This window comes from Dromaius novaehollandiae, chromosome 6, assembly GCF_036370855.1.
Source record: "Dromaius novaehollandiae isolate bDroNov1 chromosome 6, bDroNov1.hap1, whole genome shotgun sequence".
Lineage (NCBI taxonomy): Eukaryota > Metazoa > Chordata > Aves > Casuariiformes > Dromaiidae > Dromaius > Dromaius novaehollandiae.
Window position 1 is genome coordinate 49,531,793 of NC_088103.1, and position 14,609 is coordinate 49,546,401.

Genomic DNA, 14,609 nt, shown 5'->3' on the forward strand with positions numbered 1-14,609 from the left:
TCTTTTTTTATATGCAAGTGCTTCCGCCTACTTTTCTATTAAAATCAGAATATATCTGAAAAAATCAAACATTATGTGAACAGATATCAGAAATAAAATGTCTTCTTCTTAGCTCTGATGAAAATAACTGTGAAGTCAGATGAAAAATTAAACTATTTGCACTTAGTGAAGGGAGAAAACAGATTTGGGTTTTTCTCCCCATTATTCACCATTGTACATCAAACAAAGTATTAAACCAAAGCCCAACATACATGGCTAGCATTTAAAAATAGAAATATGGAAAATCAGATATAATTCTTGATATTTTATTTTGGACTTGGCCTCTCTTATGCCTGGCACAAATATGCACAAGGCTTTGGAGAAATTGACTGGAATCATTGTGCAGTAAATTTAGAAGTGGAGAATATATGTATGTATATGGTGGGGGTGTGTGTGGGTGTGTGTGTGTGTGTATGTGCGCGCACGCACGTGCGTATATATATGTGTGTGTATATATATGGTCAGTACCAGAAAAGTGATAATCCATAAAATAAAATTCCATTCTGATATCTTTGGATAAGGCTGATTTTATAGGTAATACAATTTTCAAAACTTTTTAATGTCTTAGTTGCAACGTGCAACCATATACAGACCTGAACTGTAGACATTTATGAAGAAAAAGAAGTTCATACGGGAACTCATGTTTACTAAATTTGCATTTCTAGTTGGCCTAGCTTCTACCTTTTAGTGAGAACTATTATGCAGTTACGATTTGTGACCACAAGAGGACACCAGTGTTCTACAGCACAGTTTAACAACGAGAAAATTCAAAGTAAACTTGTAAGTCTTGTTTGTCCTTAAGGTCTGTTTTACCATAAAAAGATTGAGTAAGTTTATCTTTCATTTCTCTGGAGACAGCATCCAAAATCCATGACTATATTCCTGTATCAAAGAATCAAACATGTTATCATTCACTAGTTTGCAGATTGCAGAAATAGAGAAAATACTTGCTGAATATCTAGCAATGTTCTGAAAGTATGCATTTCATCTTTAAATATCTTATTTAGGAGAAAAATTGGTTTTACATGTTTTTTCCCCACATAGGGAACTACTGTAGTTGACAAAGAGCAGAAATTTTTTCAGGGACGGTCACAGAAAAATAAATACTAAATTATATTCAAAGTGTTCCACACATTTATTGCTATCTTCCTACATTCAAAAAAATGGAGCTGATTCCATTTTTGAGTAACTGACATTCAGATTTTGGGGAATTTTTATGAAAAGCAGAATGATCTAGGACTACAACCATTTTTGGAATACAGAACTCCACCAACAGATCCTCTCATAACTGAAACTTTTTTTTTTTTTTTTGAGAGCAAAGCTTTTAACTAACATTTCAGTAAGACCCTGGGCTTTTTAAGAAATGTTCCCACTGCTCCTACATAAATAGGCAATATAGAATAATTGTGAGCTCTGCTGCATGAGTGCAGAAGACAGTAAGAATTTATAGTGAACACCATGACTTGGGGCTAGACTTGAGATCACAACTTGGAAAAAAGTAGCTGCCATCACCTACTGTCACTCACAGCCTTGGCTTCCTCCATGAACGGTGTACACCTTTTGCATGTTAGAGCCCACGCAGCATTGGAAGCAATTTGCATTAGTAAAAGCACTAGAATAAGCTACTTTTTGCTTGGGAAAAAAAAAGTATGAGAAGACTGTGACTGCCAGAGACCCCATTTCAGAAAAGCATTGCTCTCCAAGAAGACCCTCAAACACACGTATATGCCTTGTAGACTCACACGGAACACAAAATTCACATACCTTCCTGAACTGAGACCAGAGCCACAATCTGGATTTTGCACTGCCTTTTACTCAGGCTATATTGCAGGGTTAAAATCTAGCCTGAAGTACTTAAGTAACTGCTAAAGACAGAGTTGGCAAAAGAAGGAAACTTGGCTTTCACTTCTAACTGTACGTTTTTTTTCTTTTTTAAAAAAATTGTTTCATTTTTGATTACATAATCAGATGCATTTACCCCATATACTCATTCTTCAAAACTTAGTTCAAATATACCATATTATCACGTAAAATTCAATATACTTACATTTCATATTTCTTAGCATCACTATTGTCGCAAAAGTTCTCAGCTGACTGCAAGATCCTCTGGGAACAAGTCATCACTATTTCATATTCATGTGATACATATGCAAAATGCATAAGTCGTGTCAGTGTCTGCAATTCCACTAATGAATCTGACCAGCTACAACCTAAAGCCAATTTCACCAACTGCAAAAAGTATTTTAAAAATCTCATTATGCTTTTATTGTGATATTTTTATGTACAAAATTTATTCTTTTCACACCAGCCTACTCAATATACAATCAGATTACTTTAAGTCTTCAAAAGTAAGTGAATAACCTGCCACATATATTTATTTCTATACCACATACATGCATAAATACTTATAGCTGTACTTCCATACCAACCTGCCCAAGCATGGAGCAAGTACACAATAAAATAATGTAGAAAACCAGCCACTGATAAGCATAATAAAATGTGGAGTGGACAGAGAATCATGATTCACCCTGTGGTAAACACTATGATTGTCAGTGTAAATCCAGCTACTAATGTGTGTGCCTTTTGACGAGCACTGTCAGCGATCACTGTATATCCTCAGTCCTCTTCTGATAATCAGAGTAGAGTAAGATTTTTGCAATTCAAATCCCTTTGTAGTTAAGCCAAAGGTGAGAAAGGGAGGCAGAACTGGCTCTACAGTAACAACAGTGTTTTAAGGACATATACTTTCATTGCAATACCTAAATGTCTTGCTTGCCTTTATATGTGTCAGTCAGAAAGTACCACCTTCTGAAGATAACGGAAATGGTTAATGAATTGGTCACAAAGAGCGTATTACAGTATTGCTCTCCAAAACTAAGCCATTGAACGAATAGCTAAGGCAAGCTCGTAACATTCGGTAGAAATGTATAGATCAACTGAAATTAGATACCTAAAGATTTATACGGACTCAGATCCTAGTCTTTAAGGAGAAGGATTTCTACAAGGGTTTTAGACAATTTCATAAGATCCCTAGTTGACTGATGGGGAAATACATCTCAGTCCTTTAAGAAAGCTCTTTATAGCAGGAAGTATAAATGATAAATATGGTAAACAAAGAGGTAAAACTACAAAAGGAATTCTGCCACAACTCACTGCTTTCAAAATACGCAGTACAAACCTTTTATACACCACCTCTCTTCCTCTTGAAAAGCCTGGTAATCAGTGGGGCCACAGGAGAAGTGTGGCACTGTTCAGCATGAGTAATAATGGAAGACTGATCCAAAGCAAGTACTCTAAGAAAATCTTCCACCTGCTCTAACTATTAAACATCTTAAAATGTTTAAAATAAAGCAATGGTGTAAGAAAGGTTTCACAATTAATTATTTTTGTCTCCATCCAAAATTGAGACCAAAATCACATTTATACTACGCAGTTTCTTAAAACTCAAGAGTTAGTAATATAAAACTAAATACCTGAGACAAGCTAGGAACAGTAAAATCCATGAGACCCAAGCCGTTACACGAATACATTTCTAGACCAATAAGAACTCTTGTGATAGGATTTTCTGCTTCATCATTATTCTGAGTGGTAAGAGAAATTTCACATTTACAGATTTTTTTGCAAGTAGAAAATTATTACAGACATTAAATGAGATGATAAGGTATAGCAACTATGTTTGGAAACCTCAGTTTTCATTAAATAAGTCTACTTCTCTTTATTGTGCTGTTACATGGTAAATTTGGGGTTTTTTTTTTTTAAACTAGCATTGGGAAACTTTGAGCTACTACACTTTCAATATATAAAAGCATAGCAACAATACAACAAGCATAAATTCCATACTTCACTGAGGGATTCTGGTTTTACTTGATATGTTTAAAATAAAAAGTTAGGAATAAAATATTAATTTTCAACTTACTAATTCCGTATTTGTATATATAGAAAGAGAATTCATATTAAATGTTGATAGAAATATTGCTGGTTTATATCAGGTATTTTAATGTAGCCATTTTATTATTTTAAAGGTATCGATTCAAAAACAGCTTTGTTATACAGTCATCATATGACAAATATCACTATAATTATTCTGGGTAACTAAAAACAGAAGGCAGAATTAAGAAATGCAGACTCATTGTTATGCCTGACATGAAAATTTGGTGACTTGTAGGAATACTGCCAACATTTATTTTCATATTCTATTCATATCTATGTAGAAAATACACATTGATAACTCAATTTATTATTAAACAAATTTGTGCATTTAATTAGAATTTTTCACAGAGATGTTTCAATGTTAAACAGGATTTCAGAGAAATAATACCTCCTCCTCAGTCACAAGTTTAAGTCCAATCTGCTGCTGATGTAACTGTTTTGCTTTCACCCATGTAGCAATGATCTGTTGTCGTACAGCAATAGGTACTGTTTCAGCAGGCATCGTTCTGCCTGTCAAATTTAGGGCAAATTCACAAATCTAAAGACCAAGAAGAAAATAAGAGAGAAACACAGAATATATGTGCACAGCTTTTTGTATGGAATGTATGTTGTCCATGAGCTATATTAACATTACTGTGAATGAATCTCTATGCTTAACAACATCTCTGTAAGCCAACCAGCAGGGCAAATAAAAGTTCCAGACTTTGGCTCCAATTGGTGAGGAACTTCAGCATGGATTTGGGGAGGACCTGGGGCAGGAACTAGAAAAGAAGGTAGCTTGCTTATTTGCAAGAATTTCTATATATGCAGTGTAATAAACGATTGCAGACAAAAAGAGACTGCAACAGTGAGGACTCTGTACCTCTAAGGCTGCTTTGACATCAGGAAGTCCACTGGGATCTACTGACAAGAACTGGATGAAATTTGCTTTCTCAGGTCCCTTTGTCGCAGCCTTTCTGTCTGTTGCTGCATCTATCTTTTTCTTCTCAACGAGTTTTGGTTTTGGAATCCAACAAAGAATCAAGCCCCGAGCCAAAGCATTACATAACATCAGTGAAATTACAGTACTTCTGGAAAAGAAAACAAAAATCAGAAGTGCATACTGCATCACATCAAGATAACAGGAAGTAATAAAGTCATCAGCATTGCTTTAAAATCTAGATCTTTTTGGAAAGCAAAATTACAGAAGTTACAATAAAATTATCCCACTGGAGAAGCAGTTAAAATTGTTAGACACAGAAAAGCACAGTTTTCATATTTTGTATCACATTCTTCTCAGGTCTTCCTATAACTGAAGCTTCTATTTCCTCACAAGAAAAAAAAAGTTCATACCTACGTCAGACAGAGGCAAATTTCAAATCTTGGTTTTATTACTGGGTCAGTATGCATGAAAGTAAAGGCTATTTCCTAATAAATTAATCTAAACCAAACCCTGCATGTGAAATCATTTTTTATTTACAATACTGTCTGTATTACTTTCCATGAGAATCAACTGCTGAACTGGAATTACCACAATTTTCTTCTGAGGAAACACAAACCAAAAAATGACTGAGAGATTACTGCTGACTCTATTACACGCTAGTATAAAAAACAAAATTAATAAATATGTATTATTAGCCTTCATCTTTGCACAAGCTGCACTCTAGGCTTTGTTCTACAAAACTGTTAAAACAGTATTTTTTGCTGCTGCTCCTCACAGTCTGCCTATTGCTGAAGTCGCTGTCTGGTGCCAGAAGTTCTGGGATTTTGTCCCACATTCGGAGCTTGGGCCTTAGCATCTCCTCTGTAACAACCAGTCACTCTCCCATCGCATTTACTGCAGAACAGGATTTCTCTAAACCACTGTGAAATCTGTAGTCTCATTTTCATGGTCAATCACAGTGCATCATCTCGTAATTTTCTTCTCTTTCACCCTTCTTCTAGATTTCAGAACCAGTAGTAACTAACTTACTCAGAAATATTTACAGTGAACAATGTATAGTCAACTTCAAAGCAACTCACAGCAAGCAAACACTTATCAAGCTATCCTGCAAACAGACACAGGGAAATAAATTTTTCCTGATTCTTTTTGACTAGGTCAACAAAACGCTATTTCACATGCACATGTTGCTGTTCCACAGGAAAGAGAAATCAAAAAGTCTCAGTCTAAAAGCAAAATGGTTTGTAACAAACAGCAAGAAAGATGTATAGAAGGGGTTAAGATTTTGTTTTTCAAACCACAAAATGGAGTTTATCTTCTGAAATATTCCATATATATCAGTCCTGCTTCTAATAAAAGACATTCATTCAACTGTACAGAGTGATTTACCATATTTGTAAAAATATTTTTGGAATTAGTATCTTTGCTCCAGAAAAAAGAGCATGTTCATAAGCAAACTTATCTATTTACCCATTGTGTCCAACATTCTTGATTGCTCTAAGAAGAGTCTGCAGATACTCAATAATCTCCCTCTGTCTTCCTGCAGTGATAAGATGTTTATTGTAGTTTAAGACGTACACCACAGCATTGTGAACAATCCAGGCTTCATTTAACTCTTCTCCTATTTCAGCTGCACGTTGGAAATTTTCCATAGCATACTGGGATAAGTAGTTGATCCATAAACTATAAAATTAATATTACAAAGCTATTATTCCAAAATTTCAACACTGGAATAGATGTATCAGAAGGCTAGATATGCAGCAGTACCTCAATAACAAAAATATTTTCTGGAATTATTTTGCAGTTGCATTTATTAAGTCTTTGCCTATTAACATATTTTACTTAGATGGGGAGATGAATCAGAAAAGGAATTACTATCCACATTAAATGATTAGTCTCTGACTCTCAAATACTATTAGCTTAGAAAAGTAGTAGCAATAATCTAAATTTCATGCTTTATCCACAGGACATTTTATAAAGTGTGCATGAATCCACACATCAGTGCTAGAAATCATTAAATATCTATGACAGAGTTTTAACTGAACACAGACACAAGTAAGGCATTCCTTTCCAGTGTTTAGGAGCTATCTTTTTCACTCAACAAATGCATGTCTTCTTACACTCAAAGACATTGCCAGATGTTCTGAAACACTACATTCATTTTTAATAGAATAACATCTTTTTATAGCCTATGCAATAGCATTCTTTTATGTATACATCAATTTTCAATATACATACTGCACCCATTATTTAGAAAAAACACTATTAAAAATAGAATCTTGAATGACCACACCGAATGGCCGTGGTTTAGTCGTGAAACCAAAATGCACCAACTGATGCAGAGTATTACTGTGTCACCAACTGTACAGGTCATATGTAGTGATAGACAAAAACATTTGTCTCTCAAGACAAAAACCATTTGTTCTCTCAAGAGAGACAGGCACAACAGGTAAATTGGGTAAGCTCAAAAAACAGTTTTGCAACAGAATCCTCATCTTCCCTGTCCCTTGGTTCTGACCAGTTTATACTTTTTCCTGGTTTACTCAACATTTGCAAGCAGATGATGGGAGAAATTTTACTTAATCTTCAATAATGTACAGACAATGTCCAGTTAACTGTATTTCACAGCTTAGGCAAACAATGCTGACATCCTGCTATTTTACAACATGATGACCACGAGAACAATAAGGCAAATATTAGTATGAACATAGACAGAAAGGAGTTTAAACATCATTTTTTAAAGTCTCTCCCCCGCTTCTTCAGCAACAAATAACACTACGAGACTAGAAAAAAGAAACTTGCTATAGTCTACTCTCCCTTATTTATTCCTGTTAAATCATTGCATGTTTATTCAGGTACTCAGACATCATTACACTTACAGGAGCTACTAAGAAACATATTTTGAGGGAAAAAATATATATATATATCATTTTTTTTAATATATATAAAAGTAAACTAATGAAAAACCACTTCCAAAGATCTTTGTTTAGATTCTCCTCCTTTTCCCACCACCATTCCTACCTAAAACATGGACCATGTGATGACAATGAATTTTACTAAAAAGAAGTAACTTTTGAAACTATCATCTATGTGTGATTATAAAACACTCTTTTAAAATTCCTAGATGTTATTATAAATAAAAACACCTGTATGTTTTCCATTCTGGATCACTTTCAGGAAGACATGCAACATATCCTGTAGGATGTTGGCTTGTATCTTCTGGAGGTACAGCATGATCGTTCAGTTCAATTCCTTGCGATCTTAATAAATGAACAGTTGCCTAGAAAGATACAGAGAAATTTATTTTCTACACAGTTTATCACTCTAAAAATAGACTGTGTCTTAGTATTTGTGTCAGCACCTCTCCAAAGAAGGAAAGAATACAGAATGTTTTTTCATATTTTGTGTGGGAATACAGAAACCTACCTTGAGAAATATAATGTAAAATAGCTCATAACCTTCCAGTTGTTTACAGTTAATTTTATTAAATAAATTATCCCATTAGGAAAAATAATATGAAAAAAAAAAATCTTTTATCTTGCTGGAACTTTTAGGCTACAGAAGTATAACATCAGGTGTCAAAGATTTACAGTAAAATCCTTCATAAAAAACTATTATCACTACTCACAGTGAAACTACGGATATAGTTAGCTTCGTGGAGTAATTTTATGAAGTTGCTTCATGAAACTCTTTTCTCCTTTAGTTCCCATGGAGATATAAAAATAATCAATAACCCAATTCAAAATTCTAGTGCCTTAAGATAAATATATTTAGAATTATGCATAAAGCTACAACTACATGTAACAAATATGAATGACAGCTGTGCACTTTATTTACCTCTGCATTAATGAATCTTATTTCTGCTAATATTCTGAGTAAATCTCTTTCAAAAGAGAAGCATTCAGCAGGTAGTAATGATTTCCCTGTTAAGCTGCCACCTTGATCGTCATCCACAACTATACTAGCTTTCTTTTTCTGTGCTAAAAAAAAAAGTTCCATTATTATTAGTAGGCAAATCAAAAAAAATCACCTTAATTTTAGAATTAAAAAATCTTTATACGGTTGTAAATGCACAATAAAGAGTTAATGAATACAGATTTTAAATTACTTCACTCAGGTCTTTTTTAGTCACTGCAATATATTGCAGTCAAAACCCATTCTGCACAAGTAACATACTGGTTACTGTGATTTTATCTGTATTTAAACTTCAATATTTGCAGCAAATAATTTGCTCCAGTCACAATGTTCATACAAACTTGCATTAATATGAATACAGTCCACATTCTCTAATTCAGTTTTCGATGGAAGCAGAGCACTGGACAGCATGCAGTGATAGAGGCTAAAATCTCTATGTGCTTAAATCATGGATGGAGTTGACTTTCTGGCAACATATACAGCAATAAAGAGAAATGCAGAATTATTTTTCTTTGTTTAAATAATAGAGAGAAAGGAGCAAGATTATTTTAATTGAAACAGTAAGTAAAAATACAAAAGCTGCCACAGATGGTTACTCCAAATTTTTGGCCAATAGTGGATGCCTGACTTGTAGGGAAGTTCTACCTCTGAAAACATGAACCAACTTCAGCACCCTCATAGCAGGTTTTGTTCACCCATTTGAATGACCACTGATTAGAGGTGAAAAGCATCCCTTGATCTCCTGTTTAACCAGTTCAGACTGACATAGATATTATAAAGCTCTATGAACACCCAGAGCATGAGCAAGACACCTTCACCTTGGAGAAGGGAAATCTGTGGAAGAAAATGGGTAAATTAATGTCCTACTTCAAGTGGAACTTGGAAAAAATCTAGAAAAAAAAAATGTGGAATAGGTTCAAATAGCCATTAGCCAAAAAAAAAAAAAAAAGACAAAAAGCTATTTACTAGGATTTCATCTATGCTTAGAGGTGAGTTAACAACTGCCAAGAAAGAAACCTCCAACAGACGTGCAAAAGTTATCAAGCAGCTAATGATCTGAAAGTGCTCCTTCCCTGAATTGAGAACCCTCTCTTAACAGGAGTGGTAGTTCTGTAGCAGACCTTCAAAGAACAAGGTATAAAGGATCTCAGATATCTCGGAAGAACCATTAGTAAGGGAAAGAGAGTAAAGAATTTAACAGGTGAGTCTCATTAGAAATGACAGGTAATCCATTTTTCTTCAGCTTTATCAGGTAACTAAGTATGACAGAGCTGGGTAATATGGACCAGCAGGGAATTAACCTATTTCTTAGCTAGGTAGGTACACTTCATAGATGGGTACTTTTCTTTAATGCTGGTAGAAACACTTCTTAGGCAAAGTAAGGTTTCCACTGAAAATTTTGATTTCTAGATCTGAAGGTAGAAAGAGCTCTCCATGTATGCCAACATGCTCTGAGGACCAACAGCCTCAGGAAACTGTGGCAATGGAAGGAAAGAAAAAAATGAATGAGGAAACAAGATAATGAAGTAAAAAAAAAAAAGGCAACACAAGGTAAGTAGGAAATAACTCACTGAGGATTCACATAAGCACAAGGGCAACATCATCTCTTTTCTCACCTGGGCAGATGAGAGCAAGTGAGGGTGCATGTCCTACCTCACTCTGTGTGCAAAGCCCAGGAAGGAAGACTACATTTGATGAAGACACTGCAGTGGCAAAATACTCATTATGTGTGTCTGTAACACATTATAAACTCCCAAAATATGAATATGGACAACTGAAGAACAAAACCCTGTGTGTACAGCTGACCTCTCATGGAAGTTCTTCCGTATCTGCTATCTTCCATATCCCTCATGACAAACCTTCCTTACAATTTCATGGCATAGTCACTTCTGTACTGTCAGATCCTTTTGCTTCTTTTCACACTAACTTAAGATCTTCCTACCTGAACCCCTCAATATCATCTGTAAATGTAAGTATTTTTGATAGCACAGGTCAAAAGCTTAGGTCTCACAGCATCAGCTGATAACATTCCCATTGAGTTATCATGAAAACTGGAAATTCCAAATCTCCTTCCTAAACTTTTATGTACTCCGAAAGCAGCCTTCTGAGAATTAAATTTCTTTAGAAAAACTTTCTGAAAACAATGTGTGTTTTATCAGTTGGAACACCATAATGATACTTTGCATGACTCCTTCAAGTAACCCTAATAAATGAGAAAAAAGTTCCTTTTAGAACATTCAAAATAATTTGATCACTTACTTTTTTTAGGTTTTGTTACCTTCCTAAACGAAATATCATCATACAGGAGGCAAAATCTGCATGCTGTGCGGCAGACATCCCACACTCCTTGTTTTCGTGCAACTTTTGCCAAATCAGCCCAAAGTCTAATTCTATCAAAGAAAAAGTATACATAAAACTATCTTATAAGCAGAATTATTCTCTACATTTTAGGATCCATTAAAATACATGTCAATTATGATGGCTAACATAAACAAGATTTTAAATCTAATAAAATTTATTACACACTGTTCATAAATGTAAGACATTTTTATCAGTAGCAAAGATAACATAAGTAAACTGGTGTCTAGCTTTCCATTAAAACACAGAAGGAATACAGCAATTAATTATTCATTTTAAATCAAAAATCCTTTTGGCTTACGAAGAGTGGGAAAAAATGTTTTTGTTGGATAATAACTATACTGAAATTTCAAAACTTGTCTGTGGTACAGCCCTATCTATCTTACAGAATAAATTACACTAAACTAAAATAAACATGCTCCATTTCAAAACCAGTGTCAAAAACAGAGAATTTCAAAATGCATCTTGAAAACAAGTTTAGAATTCAGTACATTGTCCTAGAAATGTTTAGTGCAGCAAAAAGAGAAGCACTGCCTTCTTCATAAAGAATGATAAAATAAAATAAATACTTCAAAAGAAAACTGAGATTTTTCCTACAAATGAACTTTTCTGGATCTTAATATGGACAAAAAAAGATGGTTCCGTTATCAAAAAAGATACAGCATGCAGTGTTGTAGAAGGCTGTAAAGAGACACTTAGGGAATGTTTCAGTTGCACGTCAAGTTATTCAGTCTTCCAGCTTTAATCCACCAATTCTTCTGTGTGTTTGTTTCAGTGGAATAGATGAGTTTGTGTGGGCATTTGAGAGAGAGATGAAAAAAGAATAAGAATACGATTATGCCTACTATGTGAATTTGATGGAACCATTCAGATGTAAAGTTAAATGCATGCTTAAATGCTTTGCCAGGTCTGACTGAAGTGTTCAGCCTCTTAGTAGTTATGACCAAGTAACTTAAAAGCTGTAATAAGACAACTTATTTAGTTTACACATTTCTACACAAAAAAGAAATAGATATTTCTTTTCTATTACCTATCTTTGTCATTTTCATTTCCTAAGCGCTTCAAATGTCCATCAGCTTTCTCCACACTTTTAATATGATGTTGTGCTTTTGCACTGAGGTAACTTATCTGACTCCTACTTTTACCTGAGGACACTTAAGAAAGAAAGAAAGAAAGAAAGAAAGAAAGAAAGAAAGAAAGAAAGAAAGAATTTAAGGCAATTTTAAAATATTATAGCTGAAAAAACACATGGAGGGAAGGCATTTTGATTCATAAATGGTTTCTGAACCATTTGAAATCCAGTCCTTTTTTTGGTCATTCAAGCTTTCCCAAAAAACAAAGGAACAAACTAAAATAACCCACGCCAGTCTCTATTCTGTTTTTTCTGTATCTTTAGATGCAACTGTCATGTGCAGAAACCGACTTATGGCTGTTTGGCCCCAAAATATCTCAAGTGTCACTTTTCTGGGAGGACATGCATTGCTCTGATCAAGTCCCAGTGAACAGAAGGTTGACTGAGTAACAATCAGAGTTGACGTTCTTGCTGCATTTTAAGAACACTAATCCATGCAAATGCATTTTTCATAGGTCTTAAAGATTTTGTTTTTAATTCTAGAATAGTGACATTTGTTACGCTTAATCAACAGGATATAACTACTTAGGCAAATATATTAAACAGAGAAATAACCAACAGGATGGAAAAAAAATGCAAGGAAAGAACGAGCTGGGCCCTGAGGTAGAAAAGGGCTCCAATGATACAGACACATCAAAGAAAGATTATTTTTGCAGTATAACGACAAAAAGGAAATGCTCTGTATTAGAATACAAGTAACTTGATGTGAGTGGAAAACCTGATGAGTTTGGACATTCACTTGAATCTAAGCCATGGTCCCTGACATAACCTACACTTAGTAAGCCTTAATTTGATCTCAAATAATCTGCCACGTAAGAGCAGTAAATATACAGGAATATATGAATTTCTGACATTAAAATATATGTAAGCAGGTTCATCTATATTACCTATGTTCACTCAAAACGAAAAGGGGAAGGTACTACTTATTATTTTTGTTTAAAGTACTTTGCAATACATTATCCAGCTAATAATAGGGTTGTGTTATGTAACTATACACCTAGATCCACTGACGGAAACTGTTTAGCATTAATACGTGACAGTAATTTCACATAAGGCTGTAGGGGAAAGAATTGTGGGTTAAAAAAAGGGTATTATTTTCTGGATTCGTGGGTACAACTCTCAATAAAATAAGCATATACATCAAAAAGAATGAAATGCTGATGCATTTATGTGAACACCATATGTATTAAAATATTAACTTAAAACAAAAAAAATACAAATCTGATGCACTGTTCTATATTTTAATAATATAGCTGCTTATATATTTTTTCATTTCTTCAGTAAGTTGGTTGTAATTGAAATGTCATGAAAAAGCAAAAACCTTATTGTTTGTCTGACAGCCTTAACAGCTGACAAATCTTTCAAAATAAAATTTTACAAAAGGTTTTACCTAATAGATATAAGGTATTGTAATAATTATCTTTTAATGATCTCACTCATTTTAACTACTTACGTTGGAAGGCTAGCAGGTAGTAACGCTTACTCTGAAGAAGTTTGGATATAATTTTACAGCTGTCGAACAAAATTTAAAACCAAGTAGAAATGTCTGTACACTTCTAATTCTCTTCACTGAATAAATATAATGCACTTTATCAGCAGATAGTATTTGCTATTTTTAAAGCTTACTTTTTATTTATATAGAAAGTTCATTACATGTTAACTGGAAAGTTTTATCTAGCTCAAATTAATGTCCTATTTGTTCAGAACTAGTGATCTAAAGCAATCTGTGGAAATGTTTTTAAACCAAATAACTTTCACACAGTTCCATGCACTGCATGAAGTGGAATTACTCATTCTGTATGTAAACACACGTACTTTTAAGTTATTAGCTAATCAAGTTTGAAATTGGAATATGAAGGGGTAAAAATTTTGGCCTGAATGAATAGAGGGCATGAGAGAACTGCATGGCCTTTTGTCACCCCAGCAGACTGCTCTGACAGCGACAGGACTCCTCCTGTAGCTTTCCTTTTCCCTCAGCGTAATCTCTAAACTGGGAGCACACTGCAAATACTCAGAAAGTTGGTCAAACTAGTCATACTTAGTTAACACTGCCAAGATAAGGAAAAAAAAAATCAAGCAATACAGATAATCTGTTCCCTATTGACTCTTCTTCAGTAACAGGCTCTATAGCCACAAAATTAGCTGTTTGTGGCATAAAGAATGTAAATAATCCATGTATGAGACAGTGTGAATTCTTATCTAAATCTCTGTGCACAATCCATAACCAAGAAACAACTTAGAATAGAAAGGCAATCACAATACATAAAGAACATACAGTGTGGTATATAATTAGCACAGAATATTATGAGGTGACAC

General features: G+C 34.2%; 1 protein-coding gene across 1 annotated transcript in view; it reads right to left on the reverse strand.

The window, feature by feature from the left end:
• CFAP46 (cilia and flagella associated protein 46) overlaps window positions 1–14,609 on the reverse strand; it is an 81,728-nt gene that overhangs the window by 46,515 nt on the left and 20,604 nt on the right. Inside the window, exons 14-22 of the mRNA XM_064514466.1 lie at window positions 12,192–12,315; window positions 11,063–11,193; window positions 8,726–8,868; window positions 8,035–8,168; window positions 6,359–6,571; window positions 4,832–5,039; window positions 4,358–4,507; window positions 3,513–3,620; window positions 2,087–2,268 (exon numbers count right to left, since the gene is read on the reverse strand). Of these exons, the coding sequence (XP_064370536.1) occupies window positions 2,087–2,268; window positions 3,513–3,620; window positions 4,358–4,507; window positions 4,832–5,039; window positions 6,359–6,571; window positions 8,035–8,168; window positions 8,726–8,868; window positions 11,063–11,193; window positions 12,192–12,315 (1,393 nt within the window). The remainder of the gene's footprint in view (window positions 1–2,086; window positions 2,269–3,512; window positions 3,621–4,357; window positions 4,508–4,831; window positions 5,040–6,358; window positions 6,572–8,034; window positions 8,169–8,725; window positions 8,869–11,062; window positions 11,194–12,191; window positions 12,316–14,609) is intronic.